This window comes from Mus musculus, chromosome 2, assembly GCF_000001635.26.
Source record: "Mus musculus strain C57BL/6J chromosome 2, GRCm38.p6 C57BL/6J".
NCBI classification, from domain to species: Eukaryota; Metazoa; Chordata; class Mammalia; order Rodentia; family Muridae; genus Mus; species Mus musculus.
Genome location: NC_000068.7, coordinates 158,435,732 through 158,447,816, shown reverse-complemented (window position 1 = coordinate 158,447,816; position 12,085 = coordinate 158,435,732). Strand labels below are relative to the sequence as shown.

The 12,085-nt window shown below is 38.2% G+C and overlaps 1 protein-coding gene across 13 annotated transcripts in view; it reads right to left on the bottom strand.

The window, feature by feature from the left end:
- Positions 1 to 12,085, bottom strand: part of Ralgapb (Ral GTPase activating protein, beta subunit (non-catalytic)) — an 89,424-nt gene that overhangs the window by 51,437 nt on the left and 25,902 nt on the right. For 10 of the 13 annotated variants that reach the window (XM_011239491.3, XM_006499359.4, XM_006499361.4 and 7 more), the window contains 9 exons: positions 11,149 to 11,327; positions 10,666 to 10,814; positions 10,341 to 10,557; positions 8,253 to 8,288; positions 6,846 to 7,047; positions 4,412 to 4,579; positions 3,876 to 3,990; positions 3,097 to 3,244; positions 1,624 to 1,688 (listed from right to left, as the gene is read on the bottom strand). In XM_011239491.3, the coding sequence (XP_011237793.1) occupies positions 1,624 to 1,688; positions 3,097 to 3,244; positions 3,876 to 3,990; positions 4,412 to 4,579; positions 6,846 to 7,047; positions 8,253 to 8,288; positions 10,341 to 10,557; positions 10,666 to 10,814; positions 11,149 to 11,327 (1,279 nt within the window). The remainder of the gene's footprint in view (positions 1 to 1,623; positions 1,689 to 3,096; positions 3,245 to 3,875; positions 3,991 to 4,411; positions 4,580 to 6,845; positions 7,048 to 8,252; positions 8,289 to 10,340; positions 10,558 to 10,665; positions 10,815 to 11,148; positions 11,328 to 12,085) is intronic. The other 3 variants (XM_006499362.4, XM_011239490.3, NM_001291138.1) reach the window with 1 other exon arrangement.

Here is a 12,085-nt window from a genome sequence, read left to right as displayed (position 1 = left end):
TACTTTAAAAAAAAAAAAAAATGGCAGAAGGAGGGAAGGCCCAGGGAGATGGTTCAGTGGGTAAGAGCACTTGCTACACAAGTAGTAGAACCTCAGTTCAAATCCCCAACACCTACTTAAAAGCTGAGCATGGCCACCCGCATGCCTATAATGTCAGTGCTGGGAGGGGTCGAAACAGGAGTATCGTTGGGCTTACTGGCTACCAGTCTAGCTTCATGGTCATCATAAGACACTGTCTCAAGGTAATAGGGCAAAGTAATAGCACAGAATACCTGACATCCTCCTCTTACCTCCCTGCTCACACTTACCCACACCCATACACACACACACACACACAAGCACAGACACATGAATCTACAAACACACGAAGACCCATATTCATTTGGGTATATACACACATAAAAGAGCAACTTTTAAATGTGGTTGCACGATAAAGTACAAACAATAAAATACTATAGTTAGTACAAATTCCCATACACATAGGAGCAAATAAACCCACTTGTTAAAGATTCCTTGTACCTTTTCCCATATAAACAAGAACTTGTTGTATCCAGATCAGCACATTACAAACCATCTACTGGATGAATGAATCTACCTGAATGAATTTCCTTAATAATTTTTTTCATTTATCTAGCTCAGCCTATTATACCTTATTATTTCCCCACAGCCCAGCCTGAACCCCAAGTATAACATGTATCTTTAGGGATTTGTCCAAATCTGGGGAGCTTTTTAAATATCATTTTTAAAACTTTAGTACTTTGACTACAGGAACTACAAACAAGATAGCACATCTATCAGTAGTCCTATATCTGTAAGGGATAACAGGAACTAGAAAGGCCTTTCCTAGAAAATTCAGACTAGGCTCCCAATGGAGGAGCTAGAGAAAGTACCCAAGGAGCTAAAGGGATCTGCAACCCTATAGGTGGAACAACATTATGAACTAACCAGTACCCCGGAGCTCTTGACTCTAGCTGCATATGTATCAAAAGATGGCCTAGTCGGCCATCACTGCAAAGAGAGGCCCATTGGACTTGCAAACTTTATATGCCCCAGTACAGGGGAACGCCAGGGCCAAAATGGGGGAGTGGGTGGGTAGGGGAGTGGGGAGGAGGGTATGGGGGACTTTTGGGATAGCATTGGAAATGTAAATGAGCTAAATACCTAATAAAAAATGGAAAAAAAAAAAAAAAGAAAATTCAGACTAGTTAATTGGTACTTCGAAACTATCCCAACTGGTGTTTCTCTCATTTAGGATTTCTCAAGGACCTAATGAGAAAACTCTCAATATATGTGATGTTTTAAATTAGGGTCCTTCTAAGTCTATGAGCAGAAATTTATAAACAGAAAAAATGGTTTCAAACACGAGGTGTGACAGTGCAAACCTGTGGAGGCAGGAAGACCAAGAGTTTAAGGTCATCTTCAGCTATATACACAGTTTGAGACTAGCCTGGGCTCCATGAGACACTGCCTCAAAAACTAAAGACAAAGGACTGAGGACACAGCTCAGTGGAGACAGCTTGTTGAGCGTGTGCTGAGGCTCTAGGTTCAGCTGCAGCATTGCTGACTATGATTTACATAAAATCAGAAGCAGATATTCTATGACAGATTATGTAAGCTTCTTACCATTTCCATTTGGCAACCAATGGCTTCTAAAAGTGCAGAATCTTGAACAATATTTAACATTGCCCCTGCAATAGTAAAACAAACAAAGAAGTTACATGACATACAATTACAGTTCGATGGCTCAGTCAGGGCAAAGAGGAAATGATTTGGAACCAAGATAACCCTAGCATTCAGAGGCCTGAGGCAGAAGAACTGCTATCAACTGAAGCCACCCTGGCTACACAGCAAGTACAGGGCTACATAGACAGACTCTGTGTCTCCTCCCCTCCCCTAAAAAAATGAAAAGGGAAATTTTGGTAAAGCATTCCTGAAATTCTCTGAAGATTACAAATAAGTACATTGATAGGTTAAAACAGGCAATGCTTTAAAAAAAAACCCATATTCTGATGCCTTTCAAGTCTTTATACTTTCTGAGGGTAAGGGTTGGCTGCACACAGTGCATGCCACAGCTTATGTGAACGTTAAAGGGCACCACTCAGGATTCAGTTCTCTCCTTCCAAGTTAGGGTCCAGGAACGGAACTCGGGTCATTAGTTTTTTTTTGCACCTTTAACTCAATGAGCACTTTTAACCCAATGAACCTCTTGTTGCCTGATTCCAAAGGTGCCCCCTCCCCTGCAACCACCCCATCCTACCCCTCCAACCTCTGGACTGGACTAAACTTTTTGCATTCTTTGATTTCTGACAAGTCCTTTCATGTGAGCATTATTTTTTCCTCTCTCTCTGGCTTAAAAATATTTTTCTAACACATAAAATCTGTGTGCAATTCCCAAGTACAGAATTTAAACAGCTGAATTCTCTTGCTTCTAGTTTTTCTCCTGGGCTTTTTTCTGTTTCTATAGCCACATCAACAGTAATGTGAAAAGGTGGGTTATCACCTGTCCCTTCAAACTAACAACTCACCATTTACTACTGAGTCCACCTTCTCATTGACTAACATGCCACACTTCCAAGGTACCCACTACAGTACTGAAAGGAAATGGGCAGAGAAAGAAGAACGTCGGGACAAAGGAGGGAAAAAAGATGACTAAATGCTCGCCTTTGCTCATCTTATCTCTGTAAATCTTTTTTTAAAATTGTTTATTACTTTTTCTATCTATTTATTTCCTTACTTATTTACTTATTTGGGGAGAGAAAGGCTATGTGCATGTCATGGCATGTATGTGGAGGTCAAAGGACAACTAAAGAGACCCAGTTCTCTCCTCTCACCCTATGGGACCTGGGGATCAAACTCAGGTCTGTGTCGTCTTGGTGGCAGACATCTTTAACCACTGAATTATCTTACCAGATCTTCTTAGACCTTTTTCTATAAAAAGCAAAAAAACAAAACCAAGAAACCTCTAATTCTGAATCAGAATAGTTAACAGTTGCATTAGGCTTGCGATCCTCTCACCTGTCTCTCCAGCATGCCTGGGATCCTTAGTACCTGGGTTTCACTTACCAAAATACAAAACAAAACTGTCTGGACACAAACCTAGTATCATTTGGGTGTTGTTAGGGTCCGTTTCTGTTTGCAAGGCACCTATTAGTATATTCACAAGTCTCAGCTTCAGGGACAGAAAAGTTATTGGTTTATCATAAGAAGAGCTGTCATCATTACTAAACTTTCCTTCTAGGACCACCTAGAGAAAAAGAAAGAAAGAACATTTTACATCAACTATTGTACATGATGCCATTTAGGAAAGCAGGAGGAGACAAGAGGTGAACAGGCTAAGGATCCAGGCCTTCAGCCTAACTGTAGCTCCCACTTGTCTGACCTGTAGTCAGACATCTTTAGTCTATAACACATGAGCAGTAAGCCATGACATACTGGCATTTCCAAAATTAGAAATACTCAAAACAAAAAAAACTCACTAATCCATTAGAAATGTGTATTTTTAAATATTTGTTTGTTTACTGAATGTTGAGACAAGGTCTCACTGTATAGCCCTGGCTGGCCTCAAACTCACAAAGCTTCACCTGCCTCTACCTTCAAGGCTTGTGTAACCATACAGGGCTAGAAAACCACTTTTTAAACCCTGCTCCATTTTGTTAAAAGCATAGTTTGACTTAAATTAGCATACAAAAGCAGAATGCAGAATACAAAAAATTGCTAATAATGATGCTTAGCAGGATGCCAGACAGAAGGGTTTTAAGTTTGCAACCAAATTGAGATATTTAGCAAGACCACGCATCATGAAAAAAGAGAGGGAGAAAGAGGGGGTAGGAGGAAGGGGGAGGAAACAGAAAAAGAAATAATTAAAGAAACATTACCTCAGATCTGACTGTGCCAAAATGATGAGGGAGGGGCAACAAAGAAAGCAGGATATTAATGGATGACCTTCTCAATTCTGTTGGATTTACATAGCTTTTGAATTTTGAGAGTTCTCTGCCAAAAAATAAAAAACTATTAGTATTTTTCAACTAAAGAGTATTTTTAGCTACTTTCATATAAACTATGCCATTTTTCCCACAACCCAAGCATTGTATGTATGAGAACTGCTATGTTACACACTTGCTGAATTAAAGCTAGAATGTGACTGAAAATGTAAGGCCTACTTTATAACAGCAGGATTTCAGGTCTGACTCATCTAGACAAGCCAGAAAGGATCCAGTAAGCCCATGGACATATGAGAACTGAAGGCACCCAGGAACTGAAAGCATTTGGATGCTCTGTACTCAACTTAATGTAGCCTAGGTCCCCCTGGACTGTAAAAACTAGATAGGATAAATTAGCAGACAGGAGGAAGCACCAAAACAGTCCATGGCAAACGAGAAAACTGACACAGTCGTAGAGAATGACAGCTTACCTGTCAGGCAAAATGGTTTCAAGAGCTGAAATAAAGTAAGGAACCACAACATCAATCCCTTTCAAGTCACAGCAGAACAAAGGAGGGGAGTTTAGAATAACGCTGGCCAAGACAGGATGGCATACATAATCATTTATCTGCAAACCTTGAATTAAAAGCATGTAAAATCTAGGAAAGCAAGAAAAAAAATTTAAACAAACTGCTAATCAAATGTTTCCAAACTATTAGCATTTTCTACATAGTTATCTGAAGAGCCTTTGTCTACTCTGCACTCTAGTTTCTAGACTTTAAAGAACTACTAGGCGTCAACAATTCAAAAATCATACAATCCATGTCCATTATACTTTTTTAAAAAAAGTTTTAACTCTTTGTACATCAAATTACAGGTGCCTATAAATGAGATACCCACACCAAAACAAATGTTGGGTACTTATCAATCAATTGATGGAATCAATTAATCAAATTCTAAAGTAGTAAAATTTTGTAGCATTCACAATCCTAAGAAACAGAGGTGAGTCTGTATCATTTTCCTTCCTTCACTGCCTCTGAGGGGTTTGAGAGAAAAAGGAGCCCCAGCCCACTCTTTGTTCATCAGAGTATGAAGAAGATCACAATAAGATGCCTGTGAGGAATCCACCTGACCATATCTTCCTTTTCCTCCAACCTCCAACTACAACCAAGCCGCTCAGCACCGAGGGGCCTGTTTCTCAAGAGCAAGCACACTGCTCTACTCTTCTTCTCACAAGCCATTTCTTCCTTCTCTGCAAAACTCTTTCAAAACAATCTCCTCACTCACTGGTGCCTATTCAACTCATTTCAATCTATCTTCTGTGCCTAGAACTCAATTAAACAGGCACATACTATGCAGTTCTTGATAAATATCCCACACACCCTTGGAATGCAAGACTGAAACTTAAATAAATCATTTGTCCTCTCAAAAACCTGCTAAGTTTGTCACATGACCCACCCACCCACTTTTCTGAACTAGATAGAAAGCTCATGTCCATAACTTTCTCCCTTCCTACTATTGATACAATTTGAAATAATTCTCCAGCCCAAGGTCTCCTTCAGAGAAATGGGCCTTCCTGAGGAGTAAACTCCAACAACTATGTGACCTTCTCTAGCAGCTATATGTAGCTAGAGGAGAGGCAGACACCTAATTAATCAGATCTTCTTTCCCTAGACTCTCACATTTCAGAGATGCTAACTAACCCCACTGGACTTCTAGAAGAAGGTGATGACAACTAGGAGCTTGTGTACAAGCACATTGCAGTATAAGGAAAATGACCTGCAAGGAAGAATGAAGCAGTTCTAGAAGCAGTTCTAGGAGACAGAGGCCCAGGAGGCAGGAGAGTTGTTCTGGTCCCTAAACACATTCCAGCCCTTGATTCCTACTTTTTATATGCCTTACTGTATTGTTTGACCTTAAACTTGATTAAGTATCACTAGCGTCTCATAATTTATTCACTTTGACTTAAACCACATTTAAAGATAAAAGCCTATGGTTAAAATTGTTCTGACTAGTCTATACCATGTTTTCCCTGACTTATGTTTCAGACTTGGCACCCTCTTTCCTAAGTATCTAGCAATACAGGTATCTCAGTGGTCTACTTGATTGTAAGCCTACTTCAGTTACCATGTAAACAAGTAGTGAAGAAGGGCAAAGCAGAATAAAGAACTATAAATTTCCAAAGAATAACACCTGAAGTGTCATGGTAAGAACAGAGTGAAGAGATAAATAAGAGCTAAACGCTTCAAGGCACGAGTTGAATAATCAACTCAAAATGAAAGAAGGAAAGGCAAATGATGCCTAGGTTGTGGTCTGAGCAGCTGAATGGATGGCAGGGGCATACACAGATGGTGGAAGCCAGAGGCTTGGCAAAGATAATCCTACTCAACCTTCCAACACTACCGATTTTTTTCTAAATCCAGTACAAACATCTAATAATATGCCAGATCTCTCTCCTGACCCTTCTAGGCTAAGTATGAGCTGCTGTTTCCTCCAAACATTCAAAACCATGATGTCTCTCTCCTGCCAACTTCTGCTTCCTATTGAATCACTGTAATTTTGCTTGAATCTATTCACCACAGTCATTAAACGCTTTGGAGTAAAAATTCACAGCTGAGTTATTTCTGGACTGTACACAGAACCTAACATTGTCCCAAAAAAATCTATTAACAAACTACTGTGGTACATCCAAATCTCTCCAGAATTTACAAATGATAGGATAAATAATAATAGCTCTAGAATAAAACCTTAAAGTCTTTACCAGATCTGATGAGGCAGGTAAAATAGAATTCAAGCAGTTTTCAATTACATAAAGACACTGGCAAGCATTTCAGACCAACAGTGGCTTATTGATTTAGCCATGCCACAATAGTATTTTACCATCAAATAATATAAATGCAAAAATAAACAAAAAAATTCTAAAACCTGGATAAATAAGCTGGCAGAATCTCTTCTCCAGTCTTCTTGCTACAAAAAATCCTACATAATGTCCCACAAGCCTCAGCTCTTCCTGCTTCATAGTTATCAGGAAATTCACTGGCATCAAACACAGGGTTGGAAACCATGGTGTCTGTTGACATTTGGGACCCTTTCCGTCGAAACTCCATGCTAGCTTGGGTTGCAATGGCTGGGGAGAAAAAAGGAGCATTTCATTAATTTTATCAAAACGCCAAATAGGCTCATGGGACCCTGGACACAAAGATCAAATGTTGGTGTCATTACATAACTACTTCAATAGAATCCAATAATGCTTTGGTTAGCAACTATGTCATAATTTATTTTTTTAAAGGGCTCTCTGATATCTTCTTTGAAATAGACAGCAGTTAATTTACAATAACATCATCAACAGATTCTACAAATGATTTTTTTTCATTGAATTTCTGGTCAGAAGACTATAATTGCATACATCTGCATACAGATATATACAGAATTTGCCTTTTCTATTATTTATTTTCTGTTTTTTCCTCCTTCTATAGAATGATGCTTAACCATGAAGAAAAGTAGCAATTAAAATCTATACAATTAACCCAAATGGACAAAGTAATTAAGAGGGCAAGTGCATGCCAGTTTGAGTACTTTATGACATGACAAGGTGAGGATAAGAACTGAGTAAGGAGGGCAAAGAGAGCATTCCCACCACCCACCCAGCTCCACAACACACACCAAAGAGCTGCCCAACCAAGCAAATGAGAATGAATTTTAACAGTCACAGACAGCAGCAAACTTGAGGTTGATAAATCAGAAAATTGGGTTGGTAAGGAGGATTATCATGGTCATTCGTTGTCAACAAAACAGAAGCCCTTCGAAAGTTGCTTTTAACAAAAGATTTCATAGCACACAGATCACTCTGAAATCTTTTATTACTACACATAAAATATAAATTGTTTTGTAATGATAGAAGGCTTAATAGATGCAGAGTCAAGCATAAATCTTTATGCAACTTCCCATGAGCCATTTAGTCCTGAATAAGCTATCCAGCAATAATACATTTGGAAAACACTCCATGCAGAATGCATACAAATTAAACACTAAATCTGTATAAAAATAAGCTTAAAGCTAAAAAAAAAAAAAAAAAAAAAAGCCAAAACACAGTTAGTGCAAAGTCCTGGAATTCATGACATGACCAGACTAGTATACAGAAATAATGGGATTGATTCAGGCAGATTAATTTGCTTTTGCCAACAATCTTCCCCATTCAAAACACAGAAAAAATAGTTTTCTTCCCAAGTGCAAAAACTACAATAGACAATGACAATCAAAAATTTTAATGGAATTATGGAAAAAAATAAAAACATGACTGCGATTAAGGAGAAGCTTCTGGTTCCTACTTACAAGATTTATAAGAAAGAAGAATTTGGATAAAAGATGCTGCAAGATAATAGAAATAAATGGAAACAAATCAAAGGACAGCAGTAATTATAAAATACTTTAAAGATGGTGAATTTTTACAATAAATTAAGAAGCTTTTTAGCTTTTTCAAAGTTAGATTTAAAGCTTTACGATACCACAAGCTAATTCAAAAACATAGGAAATTGTGCATTCAGGTCCGAAATTATGATTTTGTATCATGCAAAACAATGAACAAAGAAAATTACATAGCTACAAAGAATTGAGGTTTTGAACTGCCCATAACGTGCACTAAAGTTTTTAGTTTATTAACCCTTCCCAGCTCAATGTTACTTTTACAAAGCACAGTGCATGAGGTAAATTGAAAGCTAACAATTCAAAGAAGCAAGTAGTTAAAGGTGAACTGCATGGCAGAATTCCTTGATGGCAGCCAGTACTTAGAAAACACATGATACCCCCAACCCCTGTGCCTCCCATCCAAGACTTCAAGACTGGCACCCAAGAGCACTCTAAATCCACTGTAATTATTTGGACTCCTCAAATCTCGTGGGTAATGTAACAGCCTTTAGCATTTCTGGACATAGAAAGGAGGAGCAGCTCTCATTTCTGAACTGAGCAGAAGGTTAAAATGAAGGAAAAGTGATATGTTGCTCATTAATCACTTCAATTCTGGTTCTATCTTCTAGTGCAGTGAGCAAACAAAGCTGTTACAAACACTCCAGAGATAGAAAGCTCTAGATTCTCATTAGACAAGCCTTCCACAAAGCAGCAGACTGAGCCATGCTAGATTCAAAGATGTCAAGGCCAACAGCTTCTCAACAGTTAGTTTACGTTGTAAGAATTATACCTTATCAAAATATATTAAAGGCTGACTGACTCTGGATAATAACATATAAATCAATAAACATGGTTGAGAAAACTCAAATATATGGCATATGACATAATGAAAATATACCCATGAATGGTTTTAAAAAACTTTCACTTACTCAAGCTCATGAATAAAACTGTAATGAGGAAATGGTAAAATATAAAGTGCCTGAATTTGAACAAACTAAAGCAAGCAAAAGATTTTCTAGCTTACTCATGCAGCCATACTTAGAATTTTTCTAAATTATTTAAAAGATTCATAAGAACATCCAAAATAATTATATTTATAAACTATTCATAGGCATACACCCAGCTGTGAATGAGCGTCTGAGAAAAAGAGTCCCTTGTGAACATTGTTAACTTTATCCCTGGATTCAACACTCTTCTTGGAAAATAATACTGTCAGAAAGTAATACAATCAGACAATGCATGTAAAAAAGTACTTTGCAGAAAACAACTAATACACTCATTAATACATAAACATGATACCTGGCACATACTAACAGCGCTCAAAAAATGACAGCCATTATTATTATCCAACTGTGCAAGACAGATGAAAACCAGTCACAACATTCTGCATTACCTCACCATCCATCTGGCACTTGCATCAAGCATACTGGTAAGACGACAAATCCAATTTCATTTAGACAATTTCATTCTATAGTAAAGTCTAATAAAGATACTGGGATTGGCTTGCTAATGCTCAGCAAATCTTACAAAGTTACAGAGCAGATCATATTTTCTCTAGACTAAAACCTGAGATGTTACCATGAAGCAAACAGAAAATTTCTGATATTTAAATGTACTGATGATTAAATGGCTGTGAAAAATCTAAGAAAACATTTCAATGAGTGAATTTTCACTCAAAATCTTTAACTATTCATATATTTATTATCATCCTGGCTGACATAAAGAGAATTTCCAGGTCACCTACAAAATGGAATTTGATTCGACAGAAAGTAGCTAACCTTAAGTGTCACTAATAAAACCAGACAAAAGCTAAGCTTCATAAAATACACATTAAAAAGGATAGATAAGAAAGCTTCACACGATTCTATTGGTTCAGCTGGAAGGGGTTAAGCACAGCATATTGCCTGGTTAGAAACAGGGTGCTTTTCAAGATCTCTATTAATCTTGCAGGTAGGAAAGACTAAAAAGAAAGAAACAGAAAGGGGATAATGACTACATGTTTCTGGGCATATTTACCAGTCATGCTGTTGTCTCTGTTTATTCCATTATGGAGTTTACAGTGAACAAATGCTGCATCGAATAACCACGATCCAAAGAGATTCAAGATGCTGTTAACCTTTGGTCTTCGGGGGGCAGGCAGCGGCCTGGGTTCTGAACTAGTCTGATTTGGACTGGACAGAGGAGAGGTGGAGGATGCCTGGTGCTGGACTTTTGAGGTGTGAGCAGTAGTAACCTACCAGAAGAATACAAGTAAGTGTCCACAGACGTGATAAGTTGGAGAAAGTTAAGGCTGTAGGACTTACCCTCCATATAGCAAAACAACAAGGCTCAAAGTTCTTACTGTACTCGTCTTCATTGTGGCCTTGTTCACAGTAACAGCCCGGTGCCTCCGGTTATGTGGTGGTGTGGTATTCACAGCAGCACTCTGGGGCATACTTAATCTATTCACGGGTGTTGGGGGAGCACTGTCTGATCGAGGTCGAGAAATGCCTTAAAAAAAAAAAAAAAAGGTTTGTTTTTGTTTTAAGAAAAACAGAGCTGCCCCATGATCCATTTAGCCTTTCTTCCTAAGTAACAGAACTTATTTCAGTAGGATAGAAACCCAGAAGAAATGCCTATGTCTTTTCCTTAGTATTTTTGTTTGATTTACAGAAAGACAATAGCATTCTAGCTATCACAATTTGCTGAAAATAATTTTTCCTAGGTCATTATTTGCCACCAAGTCTGTTCCTCTTTCTCTGGCTTCCCCCTAGAATCCAACATTAAATTATAGAATATCTACCCACAACTCTTCAAACATCTAAGAAACATACACAAAATTCACCTAAGAATGCATCCACCAGACAGCTGATTCCACGCATGGCACGAAAGAATATCTGAGGCAGATGTTTAAGGCAGGGGTACTGGCTCAGCTCCTGTGGCATCCCGCTCACATTCAGGAACTGTTCTTGAAACTTGGGAGTTGAGCTTATAACAGCTGGGTTACTCAGATCCACGGGGTTACTATTGAAAAGGAGAAAGAATTGATTATACACTTAGAGATTATTTTTTAAAGAAGTATTTATTTATTTATTTATTTATTTAATATATATGAGTACACTATAGCTGTACTGATGGTTGTGAGCCATCATGTGGTTGCTGGGAATGAAGGTTGCTCACTCCGGCCTAAAGATTTATTTATTACTATACCTAAATACACTGTAGCTATCTTCAGACACACCAGAAGAGGGCGTCAGATCTCATTATGGGTGGTTGTGAGCCACCATGTGGTTGCTGGGATTTGAACTTAGGACTTTTGGAAGAGCAGTCAGTGCTCTTAACAGCTGAGCCATCTCTCCAGACCCTTAGCAATGTTTATAGCAACAAAAAAACACACACAATCCAATTTAAGAATTAAGACTACTCCTGATGGTAGGAGAAAAAGTAAAGTAGAAAAAGGTAATCTCTACCAAATATAAGATCTGCGATTCTTAGGATCCAATTTTAAAGATTTTTTTTTCATATATTTAAGTACACTGTCACTCTCTTTAGACACACCAGAAGAGGGCATTGGATCCTTTTCCTCCTCTGTTCCTTTTCTAAAACTTTTATTTTATTGAGCCAATGAAATGGCTAGTAGACTGATGACAGAGAAAGGAGCTCAAGTCCCCAAAGAACGACAAAGTCCTGGAAGAGACAGCATCATCTCAGATGCAGTAACAAGCAAGAAAACAAGTTCCTAGAGAGGGCAGCCAAAAACAGCTTAGGCAACTGGAGCACCC